This window comes from Camelus bactrianus, chromosome 20 (genome assembly GCF_048773025.1).
Source record: "Camelus bactrianus isolate YW-2024 breed Bactrian camel chromosome 20, ASM4877302v1, whole genome shotgun sequence".
Lineage (NCBI taxonomy): Eukaryota > Metazoa > Chordata > Mammalia > Artiodactyla > Camelidae > Camelus > Camelus bactrianus.
In genome coordinates this window covers 28,497,184-28,521,702 of record NC_133558.1, presented here as the reverse complement: position 1 = coordinate 28,521,702, position 24,519 = coordinate 28,497,184, and the positions used below count along the sequence as shown (strand labels likewise).

General features: G+C 47.8%; 1 protein-coding gene across 2 annotated transcripts in view; it reads right to left on the bottom strand.

The window, feature by feature from the left end:
* Positions 1-23,884, bottom strand: part of PTK7 (protein tyrosine kinase 7 (inactive)) — a 55,922-nt gene extending 32,038 nt beyond the window's left edge. The window contains exon 1 of one of the 2 annotated variants that reach the window (XM_074348751.1): positions 23,591-23,884. In XM_074348751.1, the coding sequence (XP_074204852.1) occupies positions 23,591-23,669 (79 nt within the window). In that variant the 5' untranslated portion in view covers positions 23,670-23,884. Of the gene's footprint in view, positions 1-20,046; positions 21,808-23,590 lie in introns of those variants that run through there. The other variant, XM_045509387.2, reaches the window with a different exon arrangement.
* Between the last annotated feature and the right edge of the window lie 635 nt (positions 23,885-24,519).

The following is a 24,519-nucleotide window of genomic DNA, read 5'->3' as shown; positions in this document are numbered from 1 at the left end:
CCAGGAGGTGCCTCTTACAGGCCTCTAAAGTCACGCAGAGAGAGAGAGAGAAGCAGACACTGACGAAGAGAGACAGATGGAGACAGGAAGATGAAATAAAGGGGCTGGAGACTGACAGAGAGCAAAAAAGGGAGAGAGAGAGAAGGGGGGGCAGGGAGAGGGAAGGAGGTAGAGACAAAAGAGGGAGAGAGACAAAGAGAGACCCAGATCCAGACAGAGGGGGACAGTGACAGATCAACAGGTAGAGGGACACGGACAGAGACAAACTGAGAGACAGAGTCACAGAAAGACCCAGAGAAAGAGACAAGAAAAACAAAAGACACAGAGCACACAAATGTGCACACAGAAGCACACATAGGGCTCCCTACGCCTGTAAAGCAAGGCCCCAGCCCCACATTTACCCCAGCTTCCCTCCTGCCAAGGAAACCCCCACAGGGCTGTCCCTGTGTCTCCAGTGGGTTGGTCCCCACCACCCACTCCTGCTACCCTCCCCAGTGGCCACAGGGACTTCAAACTCAGAGTTCCTGGCTACAGGCCACAGGGCTACCCAGTATAACACTGGACCCAAAAGGTTACAGCTGATCTGTATCTGGGAGACCGGGGAGTGAGAGGAGACAGGAGGGGGTTCTAGCTATACCTGATTCAGACCACTTATAATGGAGAGCCCTCAAATTAGAGGCTCCTGGTAAATAATTCACCGGGAAAAGCACAGTACCTTCCTCAGGCTCATCTATTATTCACCAAGATAAATGTACCATATTGTTACACTTCCTGACATCTAAAAATGGTCGGAGCCATTAGGCCAGGAGCAAGAAGATAGCGGGGCATTTTCCACCCAACTTTTCCAGAACTCCTGACCCAGCAGTCCTGCTGCTCTTGGAACTCAGTCTGCTGTTCCTCACCCAAGGGCAAAGAATTCATCTTCCAGAAAGGGCCAAACTGGGCTCAGACCAGGAGATCCCGAAAACAGGCCTCCACACAGCCCTCAAGAGCCCGGTGCCAGAAGGTCAGAGCTGTGCCCAGGAAATTCCTGGGTTAAGACCAGCCCCTCCCAGTTTACCAGACCCCAGAGATTTGGGCCCTCTCAAAGGGAAGAGGCAAGCACTATTTCCATCTGTCTGAGGGCACTTCTGTTCCCAGTTCAGAGAGCCTGACTGTGACACCACATGAGTGTCACTACCAAGTGCAGAAAGACCTGCATATGAGTCGTGTTGATGGCTCTGAGCAAGTCAGTCTGTTCTTCAGGCCTCAGTTCCCCCATCTGTAAAACCAGCTGCTCCTTCCCCTGATGAAGTGCCCTCTGGAAAGTCTTAAGAGGAGCACCACTTTGAGACCCCAGCCCACAGTGTACAGACCGGATGGAGATGGGGCAAGAGCTCAGAGTCTGGAGTCAGACTGTCTGCACTTCAATTCTCCTCTCCCACTTACCGAGTATATGACCTTGGGGCAAGCTGTTTATCCTCTCGGTGTCTCCATTTTCTGTAGCTATAAAATGGTGCTAATAACAGTATCCACCTTCTAGGCTTGTGAAAAGTAAATTCACATGGTAACCAACGCAGCCTGTTTGGAACAGTGCCTGGCACATATTAAGTATCATGTGAGTTTGGGCTCTTAGCCATGATTTCTTGTCATTATTATGTTCAAGATTCTTTAAAAAAATCTTTTAGGAACTCCATCCCATCACAACCATCTCTTACCCCGCACAGGCCTCTGTTGGCATTCCTCTCATGCAGACCATTTGGAGCTGCCAGGTGCCCTGTCTAACATGCCACCCACCCAATGTCCGCTATCTGGACGTTGAGGTTTTCTCTGAACAGACCCTGAGGTCTCAAACTTGGCCCCACGGCTGCCTGATAGAGCCTAGGAGCCAGCTGGTCACAGCACACACAGCGCAGGGCTCCGCTGGGAAGCTGCTGACTGCGGGGAACTTCGCACTCTGTTGCCCGCGGCCCTGGGAACCTCCAGGCAGTGCCCAGGTTAACAGCACCTTCAACATGAAGAAGAATCAGAGTGTGTCTGTCTGGGCAGAAATGGACCCAGACCACTCTGGAATGAGGCAGGCCTCTGGCCTCAAGGGACACAACTGTAGTTCGGTGAGGACAGCACAGCCAATGCTCAGGCATCAACTAATGCCTGGAGACAACTCTCAGCTTCAGCTTTCTGATCCTGTAAGGCCCCAAGGACAACGAGAGGGGACTGGAAAATTCCTTGCTTTGTAAAGGAAAACATCTGACTACATAAAATAGAAATTGTAAACAAGTCTCAAAGGCAAACAACGAATTAGGAAAATTATTTCTAGCAATTGACAGAAAAGGGATTGCTGGCCTTGATGCACAGTTACAATCAACCACAACAGCGACTAAGATTCGAATAGAGATGTGGTCAAAACAACAGGAAGAGTTCTCAAAACAAATGTACATGATTAATAAATATAAGAAAACACTCCAACGCACCAGTAACCTGATGAATGCAAATGAGAACATAGATGCAAATAAGAAATGCAAATTATTCCGCCCTCCCAAATGAATGCCAAGTTCTTTAAATAACACTCAATACTGGTTGAGTGCATGGAGAAAATGGTCATCATGCTTTGCTGATGGAAGTGTAAATTATATTAATTCCCTTCTGGAAAGTGGTTTGGTAATATTGTACTGATATCCTAAAAAAGTCATGCCCTTCCTCCTTGGAGAAGTACTTGACTCCAGGTCTGGGGCAGGAGATGTGCAGGGTGAACCTGGAACATCTTCTCATTGAAAGAAACGAGCAAGATGAAAAGGGTCACATCAAAAGGTTCAGACCCAGCTTGACGAGGCTTCCAACAGACAAAGAAGGGACCATTTAAGCACTCAACAGGGTAAGAACTACATGGCCTTAACAAATTGGATAAGTTTTAAATCCATGAGTTCATAATAAGTGTTTTAAAAAAAAAAAAGGTCCAAAGCCCTCCACTGGCCACCTCTGAAGGATGCTAGAAAACTAACTCACTATTTTTAAAACTGGTCAAGAAGCATTTACTTTCCCTTTCTTGAACAGCTATACCTCAGGGTGAACCAACGGTTAATGAGGAGAGGTTTATCTTTATAGAAGTCTCCAGCTGATAAACAGAATTTCACCATTTTACAAACCCTAATGAAATAATGCATCTAGCAATGATTACTGATGGCTGCTAATTCCAGAGAGACAACCAGATGTCATGTGCCTACTGATGAAAGTATACATGAAAAAAAAATCAAATCTGAACATGACGACGCCTCTAGATCTACGTTTTACGATTAGAACAAATATGGAAAACAAAGATCCAACTAGTTCACTGTGAATGCACATTCTCTGTATCCTCTTTTGCTCCCACAAACAGTTATTAAGACCTAATATTGCTGTTGTTAACATTTCATGGGCTTCAACTCTCTTCCCCACCAGATTCTCAGCTCCATGAGGACAGGGGCTGGTCTTCACTCTTTCATCCCTTCACTGCGGATGCCTGGCCCATTGGAGGTGCTCAGGAAACACCAGCTGATCCGGCCCCTGTGTGATGTGGAACCAGCAGAGGGTCAAAGCCCAATATGGGATCCTGGTAGACAATTATATTAATTACCATCATTAATTCAACAAACATTTATTTAGCACCTACCATGTGCCAAGTACTCTGCAAGACACTGGGGACTGTGAGAGAAAAACACAATTACTGCCTTTAAGTATCTCCGTTTAGTAGGGGAGTCAGAGAAGTAAACATGTAATTATTACAAAAGCGAATGCTTACTGACCACTTATATTTGCCAGGCACTGTTCCAAGAGCTTTAGCCACATTAGCTTGTTAATGCTTATGACCCAGTTAGGTACTGTGATCCCCATTATGCAGATGAGGAAACTGAGGCACAGAGAGGCAATGTCACACGCCCAAGGTCACACAGCTAGTAAGTGACAAATGCAGGATTCAATTCTCTGGTCGTATGGCTCCAGAGGAAAGCCTCCTGTAATCACTAGGCTTTACTGCATCATCACACAGTGTGGTGGGTGGGTGCACAAGACAAGCTTTTAACTCAGAGTTGGGGTATAAGGGGGTGCGGAAGAATCCTGGAAAAAGGCCCTTCAAAACAAGGTTTTCAGAAGGAATTGGGGCTTGGCAAGACAGAAGCACAAAGACAAAGCATGAACTCGGGGAAATTTAGGATGCTTAGAGTTTAAGGGATGATGAGGGGGTACACAGCAAAAGGCCGCTGGAACACTGGTTTGTGGGGAGTGGAGGAAGCAGAGGAGGTGAAACACAAATTTACCTGGCTCAGGCTAACCCCTGACCAAAAAATCACCAAAACAGGGAGTCCGTGTTTCCAAGGAGGTGGCTGTTAAGGTAGAAAGTGGACTGAAGAAGCTCTTTGTCAGGGAGACAGCAGCAGGCGCACACACAGAAGGCGTGACTACGGGATAGCGCCATACCTGTTATATTCGGTTCTTAGGGCGGCCGGAACAAATCACCACAGCTGGGTGCCTTAAAACAACGGAAGCTTATTCTCTCACAATTCTGGAAGCCAGAAGTGCAAAATCAAGGTGTTGGCAAGCTTGGTTCCTTCTGGAAGCTCCAGGAAGAGTCTGTTTTGCACTCTCTCCCTGCTTCTGGTGGCTGCTGGCAATCCTTGGCGTCCCTTGGCTTGTTGCATCTCTCCAGTCTCTGCCTCCACACCACATGGCCGTCTTCACCGTGAGTGTCTGTGTCTCTTCTCTTCTTGTAAGGACACCACCAGTCATGCAGGATTAGAGCCCACCCCAATTAGGCTTCTCTTAACTCGATTACATCTGCAAAGACCCTATTTCCAAATAAGGTCATGTTTACAGGTCCCGGGAGTTAGGACTTGAACATAACCTTTTAGGAGACACCCTTCAACTCATGCCACCTGCTGCTATTCTGCAAAGGGCTTTTTTTTTTTCCTGCTCTGTCGTTAACCAGATAGCTTTCCATGTCTGTCCAAATGGCTGTAGCCCATTCATTTCAACCACTGTGTATTATTTCACTGTACCAGTGACCCATAATCTATTTTTCTAATACCCTAATAATGGACATCCAGATGGTTTTAAATTTTTTGCCATTACAAACAATGTTCCAACTGAACCTTTCTGTACAGGCACCTATAAACATTGGCAATGAAAATGTTTCTTGTAGGATGACTTCCTAGAAACAGAACTCCCCTTGGACAAAAGAGAATACAATTTCAGGTTTTTGGCAAATGACAAAATGCTCTTTAAGAAGACTGTGCCAATGTATGCTTCCTTATCAATGCTGATACTTATTAATCTTTGCCAATTTGAAGGACGTAAAATAATACTTCGTTTTACTTTGCAATTCATTTGAGACATTTAGTTTGTCCTTAGCAACATAAAGCAATCTTTCCTATGTTTACTGTTCAGCTGAATTTTCTATTCAACTTCCTGTCTACCTTTTTCCTTGTTTATTTTTTACTGCTATCTTTTCCCTATTAATTTGTAATCAGTAAGACCACGAATATAAGGCCTTTTCTGCATTATGCATCCTACTTTCTCCCCCTGAAAATAGTTACTGAGTTACTGAGTGCCTGCGAAGTGCCAGGCATTTGTTCTAAGTGTTGGGAAGACAACAGTGAACAAGACAGTGAAGGTTTCTGTTCTAATGTTATTTAACTTCTCAGAAGAAAATGTGTATGGCCCATGATTGGGGGTGGGACATAGACAGGAAGTAAATCTTCACCATTGGGTGCAGAGCTGCCTTGGAATTAATTTAAATACTGTCCTGAGAGGAGGTGGGTGGGCAGGCAGGCCAGGAAAGAATATATACCTACTGTCCTGATGTGATTCATTTGAGAGTCTTCTGGGGAAAAATCTACTGTGTTCCCCAGGTGTCCTGGAAGCATCCACAAAGGAGCGGTGTGGTTAGTGGAGGTGGACGCAGGATCAGTGGACCGCTGCACCCTTTCTTTGAAAGGAAGAGCCACACCCCCAGGCACCTACACCCACCCCCAGAAGTCCAGGGCCTGTGAGTTCAGAGAGCAAAGGAAGTTTTAAGGGGAATAACTCCCTATTTCAGTAGAGTGGGTACCATCGGAGCCTGACTCCGCCGCCTCCCACAAGTTCCAGGGAGGGGTGATGTCTCACTGAGCTTGTTTGGCTGATCCTTCCTCCTCTACCCACTTGGGTTGGGGAAGGGATATATACCCCCTGCAGATCGGACACATTTTACATAGGTAGCCTACACATACACACACTCTAATTCAGGGATGAATCAGACAAGATTATTCTCCTCAGATTAAAACCTTGTTCCTCAACCTAGCCTTTATCAGTAATAAAAGATACACTAATTTCCATCTGTCTAATTCCTGTCTGTCTGTCTTTCCTTCTTCCCTGCCTTTACTGGTTTCAAATTCAGAGGGGAAAAAAGTGACAGTTACTGACTATTCTATTGCTTTATGCCTGAGTATTTTGGTTTTTGCTGTTGTTGATTTTGTGAATGGAATGAATGTTTCCATTTTATTTTCTAAAAGATTACCTGCTAGTAAATAGTGAAATTTCTGGGTTTTGTGTAGTTTTGTATTTGGCCAAATGACTCAACTCTTACTGATTCTAATGGTTTTCAGTTGATTCTTCAGTTACACACATTAAAAATGACACCCTCTGCAAAGAGCATTAACTTTGTTTTGACTTTTATTTTCTTATAGTATTATTTCTTCTACAGTTTCTAGAATAATATTAGCTAGTAGCAATTTTATTATTTTAAGGTAGTGACTTCTTTAAAGAGAACAGCATTATAATTTCATTTTAAAATACAATGTTAGCTGTGGTTTAAAGTAGAGAAAAAGGATATTAATTTGTATCTAATGTCATTTTTGCATCTGAGATAACTACATGACTCCTGACTTATTTTGATGAATTACGTGAGATTAAACCACCTGTGCATGTTTGGAGTAAGTCTTAATTGTTTACGGTACATTATCTTTAACATAGTATTAGATTTGCCAGTATTTAACCTTTGCCAGTGTTTACATTAGACTTTCACACCAATGTCTCTGCATCGTGCATTTCCCTTTTCTGAACTATCAGTCAGCATTTGGGAGCAAGGTTTTATAACTTTGTGACAGGGTAGCTGTCCATCTGTTCCTTGGCTCTGTGACAGCCTATAAAGGATTACAAGTCTCCATATTCCTTAATGTTTTTCTCAATTTCCCTTCAAGACTGGCTGATACAGCAGTTTGGTGGAGGACTTTTTTGTTTGTTTGTTTGTTTGACTATCTTTTAATTGTTTTTAATAGTTACTGGTCTAGTTAGTCATCCAAATGGCTCTTGAATAAATTTCAGTAATTTGTATTTTCCTAACAGAATTCTTAGCATAGCATTGTACACAGTAACCCTTGATAATTAAAAAATCTTTTCCATGGCAATTGCCACAACCGTATTATTATACACATTTTCAGGAGCCCTCCCCACTGAACAGTAAGCTCTATCTCATTCCCGGCTCTGTGTCCCCAGAATCTACCAGGTACCTAGTAGGTAGGTACCTAGTAGGTGCTCAAGAAATTGTTGTGAAGCCACAAATGAGGTTAAAGCCTCTTTTTCCCTTCTTGTTTTGCCTATTGACCTTTCTTCTCTTTTTCTTGATTGGATTTGCTTAAGTTGTATTTTTTATTATTTTTTAAAGCAATGGAACTCATCAATTCTATATTTTTATTTCAAATTTATTAATTTTAAAGTTGTATTCAGAATAAAATTAATAATCTGAAGTTATTTCCTAAAAGAATTAGCGAAATAAGTTAAGCCATCGGCCTTAAATTAGAAAAAGAATAAAACAGACTTTGTCAGTATCTTAGGTTTATCTCATGTAAAGAACATGAAATTTTTCTAACTCAATTTTAATTTTGTCTTAACTCAGTGGGAGACACATTCCACTGAAATGAATCATCCTAACTGATATATCTGTCTTTGCTTTTGTTTGGTTTATGTTTCAAAACTCCAATTCTTCCTTTGTTGTATGTATTGTGTTTTATTTGCCTCTTACGACCTGCAAGGTATACTTCTTGCTTTTTAATTCTACTTGTATATCCTTTGTTTATTGCTTTTCAAAATCTTGAATCTATTTCTCTAATTATCATGTTTTTTCCATCATTTTCATCTCACTGGACATTCTCCCCTGGATCCCGGGAGCTCCTCCACGGCAGGACACTGATTAGATTACCTGTCCTTTTACTTCAGCTCCTTCCAGGCTGCACAGGAAACTCAGTTCCGCTACTGCACTTTCTGTCTCCTCCCTTCTTCAGTATCTCAGCCAGCCCCCTTTTTACTTCTCCACCTTTGTTGGTCAGCTTCCTTTTTATCTCAGTCCATTGCTTCTCATCTGATGTTTTTATCTCAAGTTTCATAAAGTGCATGTCTTCTTGACACTTTTGAGGGGGGCGGGAAAGGATGCTGCCTTCAAAAATTCACTTCTTTCCAGCAGTATTCCAAGGGAGAAATGCCAAGACCTTAACAAAGCCACAGACAATGGGACAGAAGGGGGAACAGGTACGAGAGCAATTAAGGGGGTGGTAATAAATGGAGAAGCGGAAAAAACAAATCTAGACAGCTAGCTGTGCCTTACGGGCCCCCAAGTCTATGTCAACGTGGGCCACTGTGAGTGTCCCCGAAGCCCACCTCCCACGAACAAAGGCAACACCATACCCCCCTACACAAACTTTCCTGCATTAGACCCTCACCACAGCTGTGCGAGGTGAAGATTATCATTTTCATCCTGCAGATTAAGAAATGGAACTCATAATACACTGCTTCCAGAACTCAAATCCAGGTCTTGGGAATCCAAGAACATCTTGGCCAACCCCTGAGCACCCAGGAAAATAGAGGTCAGGAATCTGACCCACCCTACTAGGCTCAGCATCAAGTTGAGAGCAACAAAAAGGACATGTCTGCAGAACAGAAAACAAAAAGAAGCAGGTAACTCAGAGCTACATGGTGCAGAAGAGAGAATACACAGGTCTCAGAGATCTGGGGGAAACTTACCAGAACAACCCTGGCTTATGCTGGTTGTTTTGGCGTAATTATTAATAATAATGCCCCAGGTTGGATGATACATTCTCCAGTCACCCTAGCAATGCCCCACATTTGAATCATGCTTACCAGTTTTCACACGTTAACCCGTGCGATTTTCGCAGGCCCACTGTACAGCAGTGGTTCAGAAATCTGATGAAAGCTATCAACTCCCTCCCCAGAAAAATAACATAAATACAGGACTGTGTACCCAACTTTGATATATTCCCACCCTTTGACAGACCAACTCCACTTCAGGGAATTTATCCTTCAGATACATGAGCACAAGGGCACGGATAGACACAAGGACATTTGCGGTGGCGTCATTTAAAAGAGCAAACCCTCGGAGACAGCCTGAAGTCCATCAGGAGAGACGGGGGTGGGTGGGGTGAATTTAGACAGCACTTGCTTTAGGCCAAGCTTCCCCTAAAAATATGTAGGAGCCTTCCTGCCCTGCTTCCCCCCCTCCATGCCCCCAACTCAGCAAGGTCCCAGGGGAGGAAGAGACACGAGCGAACTCGCAGGAGGAGGCTAAATAATGAATTGTAAGTGTGTGTTTTCTTTGGCCAGGGCAGTCTGGCCAAGCTCTGGGGGCTGCTGGGCAAACATTTTTCATATTTTAGTAGCTGGCCTATGCCCAAGGCAGTCAGAAGTTAAGTAAGCTTTGAATGAGCTGCGCCCATCCTCTCCCAGGCCCCAAGAATTCTTAATGAGGCTCTAAGGCAGCCTCCTCCAGCAAACCCAACGTGTTGCCTTAAATATCACTCGCCCTTCACTACTATTAATGAATGCAAATGATTCAGCAACAAAACACTTAGCCTGGAGTGAAATCCACCTTTGTGTGGCTGGTTTCTCCAGCTTACAGCCCAGCTCATGCAGGGCCTCACCAGGGGGGCAGCCCAGCAGAGCCGGGGTGCCCAGGCTAGCCCAGGCAGACTCCTGCACATCCAGCGCAGTGGGAGCAGGATGCAGGAAGCGCACAGCATGAGGGAAGACCACGCCTCCACTGACTCCACCCACCACCCCAACCACCAGATGCAGACCCTCACAACTCCACCTCTTTACGACTCTGGCTCCAGGGCAGAGGAAAGTGTGAGCGGAAAAACAAAAGGTATTTCTTTGATCTAATGAATGGGGCTGGTCCCAGGCACCTCAAAGGCCTGTCCGGTCACCACACTTCCTGCATTCAAGGGCACTTCACCCCCACACTCCCACCTCTACCCCCTCTTCACCTGATACCAGGTACCAGAGGAACCTGAAAATCTCCCTTGGACCGGTGCCCTCCTCCACCAACTTCATGGAAGCAACAAAAACAGAGACAGTGTAAATAACCCAATTTACACCCTGTTTTCAGAGTTCTCTTTTGGCAGCAAAAACTGAAAGCAATTTGTCAGGAGTCTAAGAGCAACTTTTCAGTAATTTACTTCCAACCTGGGGCTCGGGGGATTTGTTGCCCCATCAACCTGATCAACACCTCTCCCGGGGGCTGAGGCCGAGACCAGGCCCAGAACAGGCAGCTGTTAATTCAGCTGCCACCGTTGGTGCCCCGCAAGGCCAGCAGCTGGCAGGAGACCCACAGAGGTCCATGCAAGTCCTCTCAGGGTTTTTCTGGTTACAGATGTCATTAAGGAATTGGGGTGTATTAGACCCAAACTGGGCAACTGGTTAAACGCAGGACAAGGGAGAGCCTGAAGTTATCACTCTGGGTACCTCAGATATAAAAAGGGATTCAGAGAAATTTGTTGACCTGGTTTAAAAAGAACCACTGCCTCCCAGGACAGAAGATGGGAAGATCAGCTTCCCCAGAATAAAACTCACGTGGAGTTTTAGAGTTTTGTAAAAATACATGCTTATATCATCAAAAATGCCCTTACCCCTATATCAAAGGCTTTCAGGAAAAGAGGACTGGAATTTTCTTAACCTCAATGCTGTTCTTCCTGATTGTTCAAGGTACATCATATACAATACTTCATTCTTCTTTAAAACATTCCTAGAGGGAGTAAAGAAGGGCATTCATTCACTCCATAGAGGGGCTGGGTCTCCAGACCTGGGACTTCTGAGTTCTTGCCCTCCAGGCGAGCCGTTAATCAGCCCCTTTCCTAGCTGGACACACCTACCAAGGGTTAAAATTTTGGGTGACCACACAGAAAGAATGTATTCTGAAAACTCCATAAGATGGAGTGCCTGAAACACGTATCTACACAGCAATCTATTTCAAAAAAGGAAACTTTGCTCTAGATATCCACTAACACGTACAAAAGGGACATAGCATTCTCCCTTCATATACCATCCAAACCCCAACCCGGCAGCCAATCCATCCCACCACCGAATGAATCAGAACGCAACCAAAGGAAGAATTCCCTAGCCTTTGGGAGTTCTGAGTTGTGTCCTGAGGGGGAACGGTGCCATCCAGCCAACGCTTGGGTAGCACAAAGCAGTATGATTAGCACCAGCTGTCTCCACAAGGCTTAGATCAGCCCTGCACAACTGTGCTGCTGGGAGGGGAGGACAATGCTATCTCTTCCTGTCTCCCACCTGCCCCACTCGGGTCTCCATCCTCTGAACACCTGGCATTTACTGTGTCCCCCTCTTTGGTGCCTCTCTGTATCCTTGCCTTGTTCATTACTCTCTTCTGGTTCTGCCTCAGTTTGCCTACCAGACAATCCACTCCTGGAGTGAATCTCCAGTCTCCCCAGGAAGAGCTCAGCCTTTTGAAATGGAGACTCAACCATCAGAGAGGTATTTTCTTTCCACAATAGACCGTTTGCCCTCTTAGGGACATCAATCTCCTCTTCTAGATTATCTCTTGGTTTCTAAGGTTTTAGGAGAAGCCCAACCCTCCCCTGTTACCTATCATGACACCTCTGCCTTAAACATTGTTTGTTATTTTTGCGCCAGACTAAAAGGAAAACAGTTTCTATTGAAAATTACTGATAGGAAACAAAAACAGGCCTGTAAATAAATCCCCTCCATCACATTTGAACTACCTTTTATCAAGAATTCACTGATAAATGCTGAAGAGGGTGTGGAGAAAAGGGAACCCTCCTACACTGCTGGTGGGAATGTAGTTTGGTGCAGCCATTATGGAAAACAGTATGGAGATTCTTCAAAAAACTAAAAATAGACTTACCATATAACTTAGCAATCCCACTCCTCAGCATATATCCAGAGGGAACTTTAATTCAAAAAGATATATGCACCCCAATGTTCATAGCAGCACTATTTACAATAAGCAAGACATGGAAACAACCTAAATATCCATCGACAGATGACTGGATAAAGAAGTTGTGGTATTTTTATACAATGAAATACTATTCAGCCATAAAAAATAAAATAATGCCATTTGCAGCAACATTGATGGACCTGGAGATTGTCATTCTAAGTGAAGTAAGCCACAAAGAGAAAAAAAAAATACCGTAAGATATCACTTACATATGGAATCTTAAAGAAAGACAAATGAACTTATTCACAAAACAGAAACAGACTCAGACATAGAAAACAAACTTATGGCTACTGGGGGTTGGGGGAAAGGGGGTGGGAAAGGATAGATTGGGAGCTTGAGATTTGCAGATACAAACTACTATATATAAAACAGATAAACAACAAGTTTCTACTGTATAGCACAGGGAACTATATTCAATATCTTACACTATCTATAATGAAAAAGAATATAAAAACAAATATATGTATGTGTATGTATGACTGAACTATTATGCTGTACACCAGAAACTGATATAACATTGTAAACTGACTATACTTCAATTTAAAACAAAAAAAAAAAAGGAAGAATTCACTGTAGGACAGACTAAGTCCTTTACACATACAGAATTTCAAAGATGTCACTGATCTTAAGATGCACCATTATTTATGTTCCACCAAAAAGAAATGGTACCAGTTAAACTAAGACATAATACTACATAATTATATTACAGCTTAGTTTCAAAGATCTGAAACTGGTGCCGGGGGAGCAAGGGGAGTTCATAAAATACAGTACTATCTCACTCAGTTCTCACAAGAAATCTAACAGGATTGAAATTATCACCCTCATCTCACAGAAGAAGAAACTGAGGCTCAGAGAGGCAAAGTGAACTGTCTAAGGTCTCTCAAGGAGCAAGTTGTGAAGCCAGAACCCAGTTCCTAAACATATTTCTGAATTTCCCTGGGTGGTAGGAGGCCTCAGACAGGCCATCCTTGGTTAAGCTGTCCCATCAAAGGCAAACACTTGCTTGCCTGATTCCTAAAATCAGGGTCTTTTTGCAACTGCACTGTCAGAGATCCTACTCCCAGAAAACAACAAAAGGAAAACAGGTTTCCCGAACTCCTTCCTCACAAAACGGGCCACAAATGAGGGGGAAGCTCTCAGCCAACTTGTTATATATAAAAAACATTTAATGAGCCTTTCAAGCTCTGGGAGTGGGAGAAGGAAAGGTTCGCTGGAAATCTGATACTTTGGCAGCCAAGTGAGAGGGACAGGCCCTTAGCATCAGCCCTGGGGGATAAACACCATCCCAAACCCCTTTGTCTGCCAGACGGAGATACTTCCTGGGGGGCAGGAGGCAGCAATGCTTTTATGACAAACCCCACCTAACAACAACCCTCCACCGGAGACCTGGCTGGGGCCTTTGTACAACCCACCTAACCATAAACCCTCTGTCCTCTCCCAAACCTGCTGGGGTCCCTCTTCCCACAAATACCTGTGACTGTCATAAACGCCCTTAAACAGCCCCCGTTTACTGCCCAGCCTGCCTGCTGCTAAATGAGGGCATTTGTTTCAAATTTGCAAATACCAAAAGCTCTGGAAACCTAAGTCCACTCCTAAAATGAAATGTTCTGCATTCCTCTGGGCCTGGAGCCCCGCGCTTCAAAAGCTGCAAGAGGCCCTGGCTGTTTACTCATTGGTGGGGCTATTGCGAGAGGTATTTCCCTGCTCCCTGAGGAGGCTGCTTTGATTCTGGCCCGGGTGGGAAGGGGACAGAGGGAGGTGCCACCCGAGCCCAGGCTCTCCAGACCCCTTCCTGGGTCGCCGGCAGCAGGTTCAGGGGCCAGGAAAGTGAGGCTCCCGGGGAGGCTCAAGCAGACGCTTGCTGGAGAAGACACAGAAGGCCAGCTCAGCGAGACCTCTCAGAACAAGAGTTCAAAAGATCCTCAAAACAAAGGTAACGAGCATAAGGGAAGGCATCCAGATTGAGAAGCAGCTGACAGCACCCCAGCCTCTTACACAGAAATAAAGGGGCAAAGCCCCACTCATCCCTCTCTTCATCAGGCAACTCAGGACAATGCATCCAGGCTGGGTGCGGTGCGGGTGTTTACTAAATAAAAGCCTTTTGTTTTAAGTTTTCAGAAAGGGGGCGGTGGTGGTGGAGAGATGACAGAGATCCTGCTCCAGGCCTCAGGGGCTGTTCCAGGGCACTGCACTCCCCCCCCACCCAGCTCCTCCTGCAGGAGGCCCGGACCCCTAGGGTGGAGGAGGCGCCCCACCATCACAGGCTGCAAAGCTGCTGGCAAGTTGGGCATTTTTTAAATTGGTCAGTTTAATAACTGGTTTAATCTGCTAAATTAAGCAAACAGAATGATTTGCTCTTTGTAGCTGGAGCTACAAGACCAACAGCATTTCCTTTTTTTTTCCCCCAAGACTGCAAGACAACCGTTTTCTTTGTTTGTGATTTGTTTTGTTATTCAGGTGCCTGGAAGTGAACTTGGGATCACAAATGCCATCCTAGTGCATCACCTCTCTAATGACCTGCTGGGCTGGAGAGGCTACTCTTCCTCCTCCCAGCCGGGACACAGCTTAGCTTTGTGTTCTTTTAATACATGAGCTACAACAGAATCAGAACACCAAAGTGTCGCTTTGTACCTTCCCACGACAGAACATAGGTTCCTGGGTTGCAACCTCAGAACTTCAGAAGCAGAACTTTAGAAGCAGAACAAACTCAGTAGGACTGCCAAGAGCGGTCAATAGCTCAGCCAAAGGGAACTTACGTCTTCCAGGAGGTCAGAGGTCATTGTCCAACCTCTTCTGAAATCTCTTGAGAATTAAAAGACTTGCCTTCCAAGTCAGAAATGGAAGGGAAACCTACACCCAATGTGCCCCTACTATGTGCCAGGGCCTATACCACCAAGTGTGGGCACAACTATCTGTACAAAAGGAGTTAGAGGCAGCAAACTCAGAGCAGAGGTGACTATTACCACCTACGTGGTCTCCACCACAGCACAACCCCAGCGTACAGCTCTCAGCAGGCACACCAATCTGGAATGCGGCAGCGCACCTGCAAGCCGGGGCCTGTAACTGCTGCCCGTGACGTGACCTTCCAGAAGCACCAGGCGGAAGACGAAGGACTCACAGGCACATGAGAAACACTCCAATATTGGGGGTGCTGGCACAGGGTCCTGAACTTCTAGATCACATACAGTCTGGCCATAACTAAAAACTTTAAGATGTATGCAAACCTCTGAATGGGCCACTGAAAACTTTAACCTGCCTGTTTTGTTAAAAAAAAAAAAAAAAAAAAAAGTGAGGGTGAGAAAAATTGGCAAACCTGAATGCTGTGGCCCAAAAGCTCTCTCTAGGTTTATGTCACTGACACACTCCCTCTGACTCTAGAAGACTGCTCCTAAACCCACCCCGTGAGTTAGCTCAGCTGCAGAATCCTCTCCACAACGTTGACCTGCTTCCGAGGTGTGTGTGCAACATTTTATAGCTTCTACTGGTGACGTACATACAAGGATACCTGAGAAGACGGAAACAGCTCTATTACTTACCAGCTCTGCAGGCCTCAGCAGATCATATTTTGTGCCTCAGTTTCTTTACCTGTCAGATGCTTCCCAACCCAATTCTTCCAGGAAAAAAACAAACAAACAAAAAAAACCCAACCACCCTCATCCTGCCTCTGAGCCTTGTGGATAGGATGGAACGTCAACGTGAGTAAAAGCACTCTGTAAACTGCAAAGCTGGGTACAGCTGTCAGGTATCACAGACAAGGCTCTCCAGAAGCACACCAACCCCTTCTTCCCAACTCCCTTCTGTGCAAAAGAAGAAAAGGGGTTCCCCACCCGGGGCTGGTTCCTCAAATGCTGAGGATGAACCAGGTAAGTATTTCTGCCTTCCCATACCCAGATAAAAAAGTCTCGTTTTGTTTTTTCTCATAAGAACTCCCTCCCCAAACTCTCCAAACCTTTCCATTCCCCTTGGCACCCAGGGAATTACACTCTAATTCCAGCTGATCGAGTCTGAACACATGTGTGCCCACGCGCTAGAGCCTCCAGAATAAAACGCAGCCCTCAGATGAAAGTGCTCTTCCCAAACCCAAGGGCGAGGAGGACAGTCTTACGAGGTGTGGGAGGAGCACAGCTGGAGGCTGTGGATGGCAGGACTGGGTTGGCCTCAAAGGTCACCACAAGAAACGTCCTCCAAGATCTTTTCAAGCTAAGGCCCAGGAGGTAGGTGCGATTTGTCCAAGGTCACACAAGCAATCTGGGGCAAATGTGGGAAATAAATTCTGAGTGGCTCTTCTTCCCTGAAGACAGCCAGCTTCCTACATCAATTATCACAGCAGGCTAGAATCCTGAATCTACAAGGCAGCAGAAACCTTTGGCAGGGAAAGGAGCCCAGAAACATGCTGAGACCTCCAGAGCCACAGACATACACTGTGGAGTGGGTACAGCACTGGTGGCCCAGCCTCCCAGGCTTCTCTTGTTGTATATTATGAGCAGCAGTGCCCCACTCCACCACCACAGGAGGCAGAACTGTAGTGGAAAGGGCTCATCTGAAACACGTTACTAGAAGAGAGGCCGCCAAAATCATCATGGCCCACCAACTAGGAAGCAAAGAGCCACAAGTTGCAAGGCTCTCATTCCAATGGGACAGTCATGTATGACTGTACAGGTTGTGCACTGCTCAAATGCCCGGCCGAGGGGGACGTATTGAAACACTGCCTGTGCTCCATTAGCCAAAGCCCTGTGTCCTTGTGCAGGGCTGCATTCACTTGGAGGAAGGGCATCTATTTCTAATGTGCAAAAAGACACCTGAGAGCCAGCTGCTACAACCCCCCAGCAGTCCCAAGAGCAGACAAGCATTCTCCTCATTGCCCACCCCCCAACAACAACCCAAGAAGGGGACAAAAGAGAGCCGGTATGTCCTCTGGAGGAGAGCCAGTGTATGCTAGTGCCCACTCTGGCCACCTTAACCCCCCGTAGGGAGACCACACAGCACCTCAGGAACCTCCCCATGGCGCTCACTGAAGTTCCCACAAGTTATATAGAGTGACTACTGGGGAAACCCCACAGCCATCCTGCAACGAGAGAAGCCCTCCCTCAGGGATTATAAAAACCTGCCTCGCTGCAAAAAGCACAGTTTACTACTCATTCCCTGGAAGAACTTTCGCAAGCCGGGGAAGATGGTGGTTCCAAACCAGCGCTGACCACCTGGGGAGAATCTGCTACTGGGATTCAGGGAGGAAGAGTTCCCACCAGGGAATGCCAAATGGCTGTGCCCACATTGCTGAGCTGCTACTGGAATACTGAGACCCATTTAGAAAATCTGTGCTTTCAAATGAGAAAACTATTTCTAAAGCTGCCAGTCAGAGCGACTTGGTTGAACCCTCACAAACCATTTCAGAGACGGGACTGGAAAGAAAGGCTGACACCTTCAAGGGAGAAAAAAGGTCAGGGAAGAGACATCAGGGCTGGCCAGAGGGGCTGCTTCCCGGGGTCAGCCGCCTTCACAGCTGAGAGCACTACACCATAACTTCCAGAGGCAGCGGGCAGGGTAGGGGGTCAGTATCATCTGCATTTTGAAGATACAGAAACCAAGGCTTGGAAAGCTTAATGCACCAGCTCAGGGTCATGCAGTAAGGCAGCAATTGAGCCAGAATCAGAATACAGAAAAGCAGGTGTCACAGCACCACAGATATCATTTCTCTTCCTTTGTCACGTGTGATATTAGAAAAGAACCACCCAAGTTTTCAGACTCCTGGTCCAATGCCTTTCCGTCAGAATGATGGGTCACCACAGACAACCGCTACTGGCAAAGTCTGAAGCCCTCCCATGCTCCATGTGCTCCTGCATTATGGATTCACCTTTCCACACATTCTGGAATGTTCTTCTATCTACTTAGCACTTTACCAACTGGTGTTTTTCATTATACTTCATCTGATTCTTATCATCTTGTCTCCTTCCTGCCTCCTGCCCCACAGCTTCACTCACAGAAGACCCCCCAAAACTTCGAACTGAGCCCACCCTGAACCCCTTGGATTAATATCAACCTCTTTCTCATCACCACACCTCCACTTCTGACAGATAAGGCCTCCTGACGGGTAGGCAGTTGTTTCCAAACTTGGGTGTAGATAAGAATCTCCCGGGAAGCTCTTTTAAAATGAGTTTCCTTTTAAGACTTGAACTATGTGACTGGTTGGCTATTCAAAAATCACAATGTAATGTAATGAATGAGAAAATAAAATACTTGTCCCGGCTCATCCCCCGATGATTCTGATGGACAGACCTGCAGTAAGGCTCAGGTACCCCAAATTTTAATCAGTACCTCTGGTTACCCGCTTTCCCACTATATTCCCCGATGATCTGTGGACACATTTTTGAGAAACACAAATCCACTCGTCTTAACATGTGACTCACAATCCCTACCCCCATGACTCAGGACCCACTTATCAGAAGTTACAGAGACATCTAAACCAGCAAATGCATGTTCTGCTCACCACGATCCAAGCTTCCTGCAGGGAACTTGGATCTGCAGGACACCTGGTAGACTGCATTCTACTCACCTGTGTGTTCATTCGGTGTTAATGCATACAGGGACACAAGGGCTCAGTGACTCCAAACCAAGCTGCAAGAGGGGAGAGGCCCCCCGCCTAGATCAGCCCTTCCAACAAAACTTCCTCCCTGCCCCGCTGCTGCCGGGTAGCATTACTGGGAGGGAAATGGCCTGAACTCAGAGAAGAAAAGAGGATGGAAAAAGTGACATACTGCAGAGGGCTTCCTCAAACCACTGATTAGCTGTAGCAGCTCCTGCGCCAGCTCCACCAAAGCACTGGGGGGCTCAGCGGAGCTGAATGTGGGCTCAGCGGAGCTGAATGTGCACTCAGCAGTGAACTCAGAGAACCCCAAACAGGGCTCTAACCCAGCCACCATGCAGGACTTCCACACCCTCAGGAAAAAGGACCAGACAGATGGGAAGTGGGGAGTGGCCAGAGCAGGACTCAAGCAGAGAGGCCGGCGGCAGCTCGAGGGCCAGGCTCAAGACAGCACCAGCAACTGTGGCCCCACCACGGAGCTCTGCTCGGGGCACAGCTGCAGAGAGGCATGCACTGAGGTTAGGGAGGGCCCAGGAACACGGGCCAAGGATACCTACCCCTGTTTAATGACCCTTTCTTCCATCAGGAACACACCAAAGACTGAATCCCTGGCCCCAAATGCTCTTGGCTCAAATATTGAGTCTGAACTGGCCAGCCTCCATCCCAGATGAATCTCACAGAAGCTGCACTGGCTTAAACACACACAGAACTCACACAAACCCGCCTCACTCCAAAATACGAAATCCTCCAAAACCTTAGTAATTACAACAACTGTCGCAGCCCAGTGGACACATTGCCTCCATTGATGGACTAAATGTATTCCTGAATAAAATAAATAAATAAATAAAAATAAAAATAAATAAATGTATTCCTGAAAAGTCGTCCACAGACCAAAATTCTACCTAACAAATCCAGTTTCTCCACTGGCTCTCATTATAAAGTGAGACACGCTCCCCTAGGAAAAGCAGAGGCTCCAAGAGGAATTGAACTTTGCACTTAATGCTGAACACCTTCCGGAGTCACACATTTAGTGGATGCATTTCCTGACACAATCTAATTCAAATGCAACCCAAAATGAAGTAATTTTTAAGTGTATACATAGCACTGGAGAGTGTTCACATGACCTAAAAGTTACTGAGAGTGAGTCTTCAAATAACATGCAAGATCTAGGGCCCCAGATTCCTATTGTTGCAACAGGAAAGCTCTGTACCTTGCATTTCTGTATTAGGAGCGACGCTTCAAGCAGGACTTCTGGAGCCTTGAGTGCAGTCACCTGGGGCATTTGTTAAAATGAAGACTGGTACTCCAATTCATGCTCCCAGGGAATGCTGATGCCGCTTGTCTTTGGACGTTGTTTTGGGTGGCAAAGTTGTGGACAGTCCAGGTCTCTGTTACAGAGCTCATAGTTGTTAAGCTGTGGCCTTTCCGGGCAGGTCAGCTTCATACAGAGAGCAGATGCCCATGCCCAGAACTCTTGGAGAAAACCCGAACCCCTGCCACAGCAAAACTCAGAAAACCACCACAAAGGACAGACAGCCCAGAAACAGGGAAGGAAGATCTGGTTCCTTGATCGCGTCATGGTAGAGCAGACAGAAGGAGGGGAAACAGGCAACCCCAACCCAGAGAAGACGGAAAGGGCACAGAAGACCCCCTGCTGCCTAGCAGGCAAAGGGGCTGTTTACCTTTGCACTGGTCACTCTGCCCTTTACCCGAAAGCTTCATTCACCTTTTAATAAACCTAGATAAGGACCCACTATGAATAAGATACCGTGATGAAAGTTAAATCTCGTCATTAAGTTAAAACCCAAGTGGGGCCAAAATATGGAAGGTGTCCTAAGAGACCAGAAGTTCTCTAGGCGATCGTGTTCTGGGAGGAAGCAGAGGTGGGGCGAGGCAAAAGAGAGGGGAGGCAACACATACTAGGGGACTGGCCAGAAAGGAAAGAAAGGTCTGAAAGAGCCGAGATGGGCTGGAATGGAGGGTTTCAGTGAGTGGAAAATGTTTATTGTTGGGGTGACTGCACAGCTGGGAAGGTATGTTGGGAGCACACCACTGGAGAGGAAGAACAAGAAAGGGCCCTTTCTATACGTCATTACATTTAATCCTCAGCACAACTCCAGGAAGTAAGTCCCTTGACAGAGAAGGCAAACTGTGAGGTTAAGAAATCTGCCAGGGCCACAGGGCCTGTCAAAGAGTTTGAGTTGCTGTTTTGCCAAACACTGCATCTCCACAGCCTGGGCTCTCTTCCCCACTTAACCCTGCCCTGAATGCTAGGAGTGTGACTAGGTCCTCTGGTTAAGTGACATGCAGAGATTACCCTTGTCCTCCCGCCATACTCCCTAACATCTGAGAAAGGCCTGAATCACTGATAAAAGGCTTGAATTACAGGCTGCAGAAACTATCTCAGGACGTGACAACTCAATTTCCCCAAAGAAACAAGAGCCTAGAGGAAAGTACCCAGAGAGGGGGATGGGAACAGGGGTGGGCAGTGACCACAACTTACCATTCCAGCGGCGGGGTGAAGAAGCCCAGGTTTCAAACGTCAAGCCCCCTCCTCCTCCACCATATTTATCACAATGGGGATCTCAAAGTTTGGAAAGATCCTCAGACATTTACAGCATAATTACCCAAACTTCAAAATGGCCTAATCCACAAAACTAGTCGGCCTAGGTCCCTTACTCCAGCCTTATTAACAGCGGGGTCTCACTACAACTCCAGCTAATTACACAGTTAAACAATGAGATGGAAAAATCTACTGTAATCCATTTAAAAATCGTTGCCCCCCTGAAGTCATGTGTCCAGGGGTGGGTTGAGTCCCTGGATTTCACTGGAAGACAGACAGCAGGCGCCCAGCCTCGGCTGAAACTGTTTACAGCACACGGGCAGGTTCCACACCAAGGCACATTTGGTGGAACTGATTTAAGGCTCTCATTAAAATGTTCCTTTGTTGAGCACAAGACATCTCTCACCCCCAGAGGAGATTCCAGACCTCCAGTCCCAAGCCCTCAGCCTGCCCTAACTTCCCCCCGACCCCCCGCCCCTGACCCCCAGGAACCCTCCCTCCGCCCCTGCTAAACACCCGTCACCGGATTAACATTGATTAACATCAGAGTCGTCTTCTCACGGAAGGAATTTAGGAATTTGGCATTTGTTGAACAAGAGCCCGTCTCCACCAGAATCTTCCCTGGACTCCAGAACTCTAAACATCAGCAGTGAAGGCAGCCATATCAGGTGACCCACACACCAAAACTCGAACAGTCCACCGACCTAGGAAAGCTGTGAGCTCGGGCTACCAGCCCATATGGCTGGGCCCCCAATCCTGGCCATGCAAAAAACTTTCATACTTCCTCTGGGAGCAGATGTGGGTTCTGCCATGAGCTTAACCATCCCACACATCAGAAGGAACACAGAGCGGCTCCAGAAAAACCTACAAATCCCGAGAACTTGTTCTTACCTCGGCCCCAGGTGACAATTACCTCTCCTTTTACAACTAGGGGTAGAGGAGAAGTTGATTTCATCCATACCAAACCCCCTTGACAGCTGGCAGGCCAGGAAGATGTCAGAAAAAGCAATTCTCTACCCCCCACCCTCCCCATGGCTACTCTTCAAAGGAAGAGGAAAGTGATAAGCCAGGACCAGGTCTCCTGGGCAGGGTTCCCCAAGCAAGGGCTGCTGCCAGGATCCTCACCAAAGATTTCGTGTTTTGGAAGTGGGGTGGGGCAAGGGTCAAACTTCCACTCCAGACTGGTTGGGGTGTGCGGGTAGCTTGGCGCTTTCCTCTAAAGCACTTCAACATCTCAGTGGTGACTCTCAGGTGTGACCTGGCCAGGAAATAAAGGTGTGTGGGATAGAGGGGTCTCGTCCAGTCGGCCCCGGAGATAGAGGCCGCACCCTTCTCAAAATGCTGAGGCCCTCCAAGAAGACAGAATGAACTCTTTTTTGCCTTTCTGCCCATAGAAAAGAGAGATTTTCTTTCCGTGTGGGGAAGAGAGAGGATGGAAATCCAGGAAGGAGCAGAACCAATCCCGTCCGCACCTTTGCAGGCCGGCCATGCCCGATTTTGGCAGCGGCCTTCACACATTAGTCACCGCGACAGCCTGGGATTCTCAGCTCCCCAGATCCGACCCTGGCAGGGAGAGGGTTCAGGGATCGGGCCCAGGAGCTGGAGGAGATGGGGCGGCCCCTCATTCTTCCTTTCTTCCGCCCTCACCATCAGGGCCATCGGGGTCCCAGCCTAGCCCAGGAACTTGGAGGAGGGAAGCCGGGAGCGCCGGGCCGGCATAGGTAACAAAAGCTCCGCGCCCTGCGCGCCGCAGGTCGATCCCTCATCCGGCCCCAGGCCAGCCTCCCTCACCTAGGCTGAGCCTGTCGCGGGGACTCGGTCTCCCCCACCGCCAACTACCGAGTTGCACCCCCTAAGTGGAGGGCAGTCGTTTCTTTCCCTCAAAGAAACTCCCCACCGGGGCCCGGGAGCCGACAACTCCCGAGCAAACTCTCGGCTCAGGCCGGGAAAACTCTAGGGAGGCTGGAAACGCGTCCTCGAGGGCGCGGGGGCGAGAGGGGCCCTGGGCGAGTGCCGGGGGGCTTCGCCACCTCCCAGTTGCCGGGACTTCGCCCCTCCCCAGCGAGCCCCTGCCCTACGTCCGGGTGTCTCTCCCGCTCCAGCCGCCCAAGCCCACCTCCCCGGTGCTCACTTTACCCCGCGGGGCTCCCGCGCTCCCCGAGCCGAGCTCCCCCAGCTCGCCGGGACTCACCGCCCAACAGCGGCAGCAGCAGGACGCTGAGAAGAGGCAGCCGGCGGGGGCTCCTCAGGGCTCCGCGCGCGGCTCCCATCGCCGCAGGCCCGGGGAACGGAGTGGGCGGGAGCACGGCGGGCTTGCGGTCTGCACTCCCTGGCGGGCCAGGAGGCCGAGCGCACAGGAGCGCGGGCGCCGCTGCAGCAGCCGGAGCCCGAGCCCGAGGCGTCCCGACCCGGAGCCGCGCGCGCCGGGTACCTCCGAGTCCTCGCGCGCCGCCGCCGCCGCCGCCGCCGCCGCCGCCGCCGCCGCCTCCGCCACCGCCTCCAAGCCCCGCCCCGCGACGCCCCTTCCCCGCTGTGTTGGGGAGGAGCTCGCAGTTGGGGGAGGGGTCTGGAGATGGTTCCAGGACAGAGGGAAGGCGTCCCAGGGGAGTGCGGGGACCTCCTGAACGAGGTAGGGGAGCGGAGGCTGTGCCTACCGCCTAGTCTTCAGGGAGTCAGGGGGCCCAAAGTGACTTTTGTGATTCCATGGCTCCTGCGGAAGATGGTTGGTTCTGGGCTTTCTTGAGGGCTCTGACCAACACTTCCCCCAAATTCTCTGGGTAGTGGGGAGAAAGGTGGACTCTAGCTCACTTCTCAACAACCTGAAATCCTCAGGGAAACCTAGAACAGAAGAGTGTCCTTGGTGTCCCTAAGCAAGGTACCCTGGAGGTACTGTGGAGCTCCAGGAGAGATGTAGCCTGGAAAGTGAGGGACCAGTTAGTGCATGACTAGGGTCTGGTTTGACTCTGGACCAATCTGAGCCCAAAGGTGTAAAGAGAATGGGCTCTCTGAAGGCTGTTAAACTGACAAATTCATCCCAAGTCCATCTACAGGCAGTCTGGGCTGTGTCAGGGCATGGCCAAGTCTCCAGCTGTGGGGAGGCCCAGTACAGCCCTTGTTCCA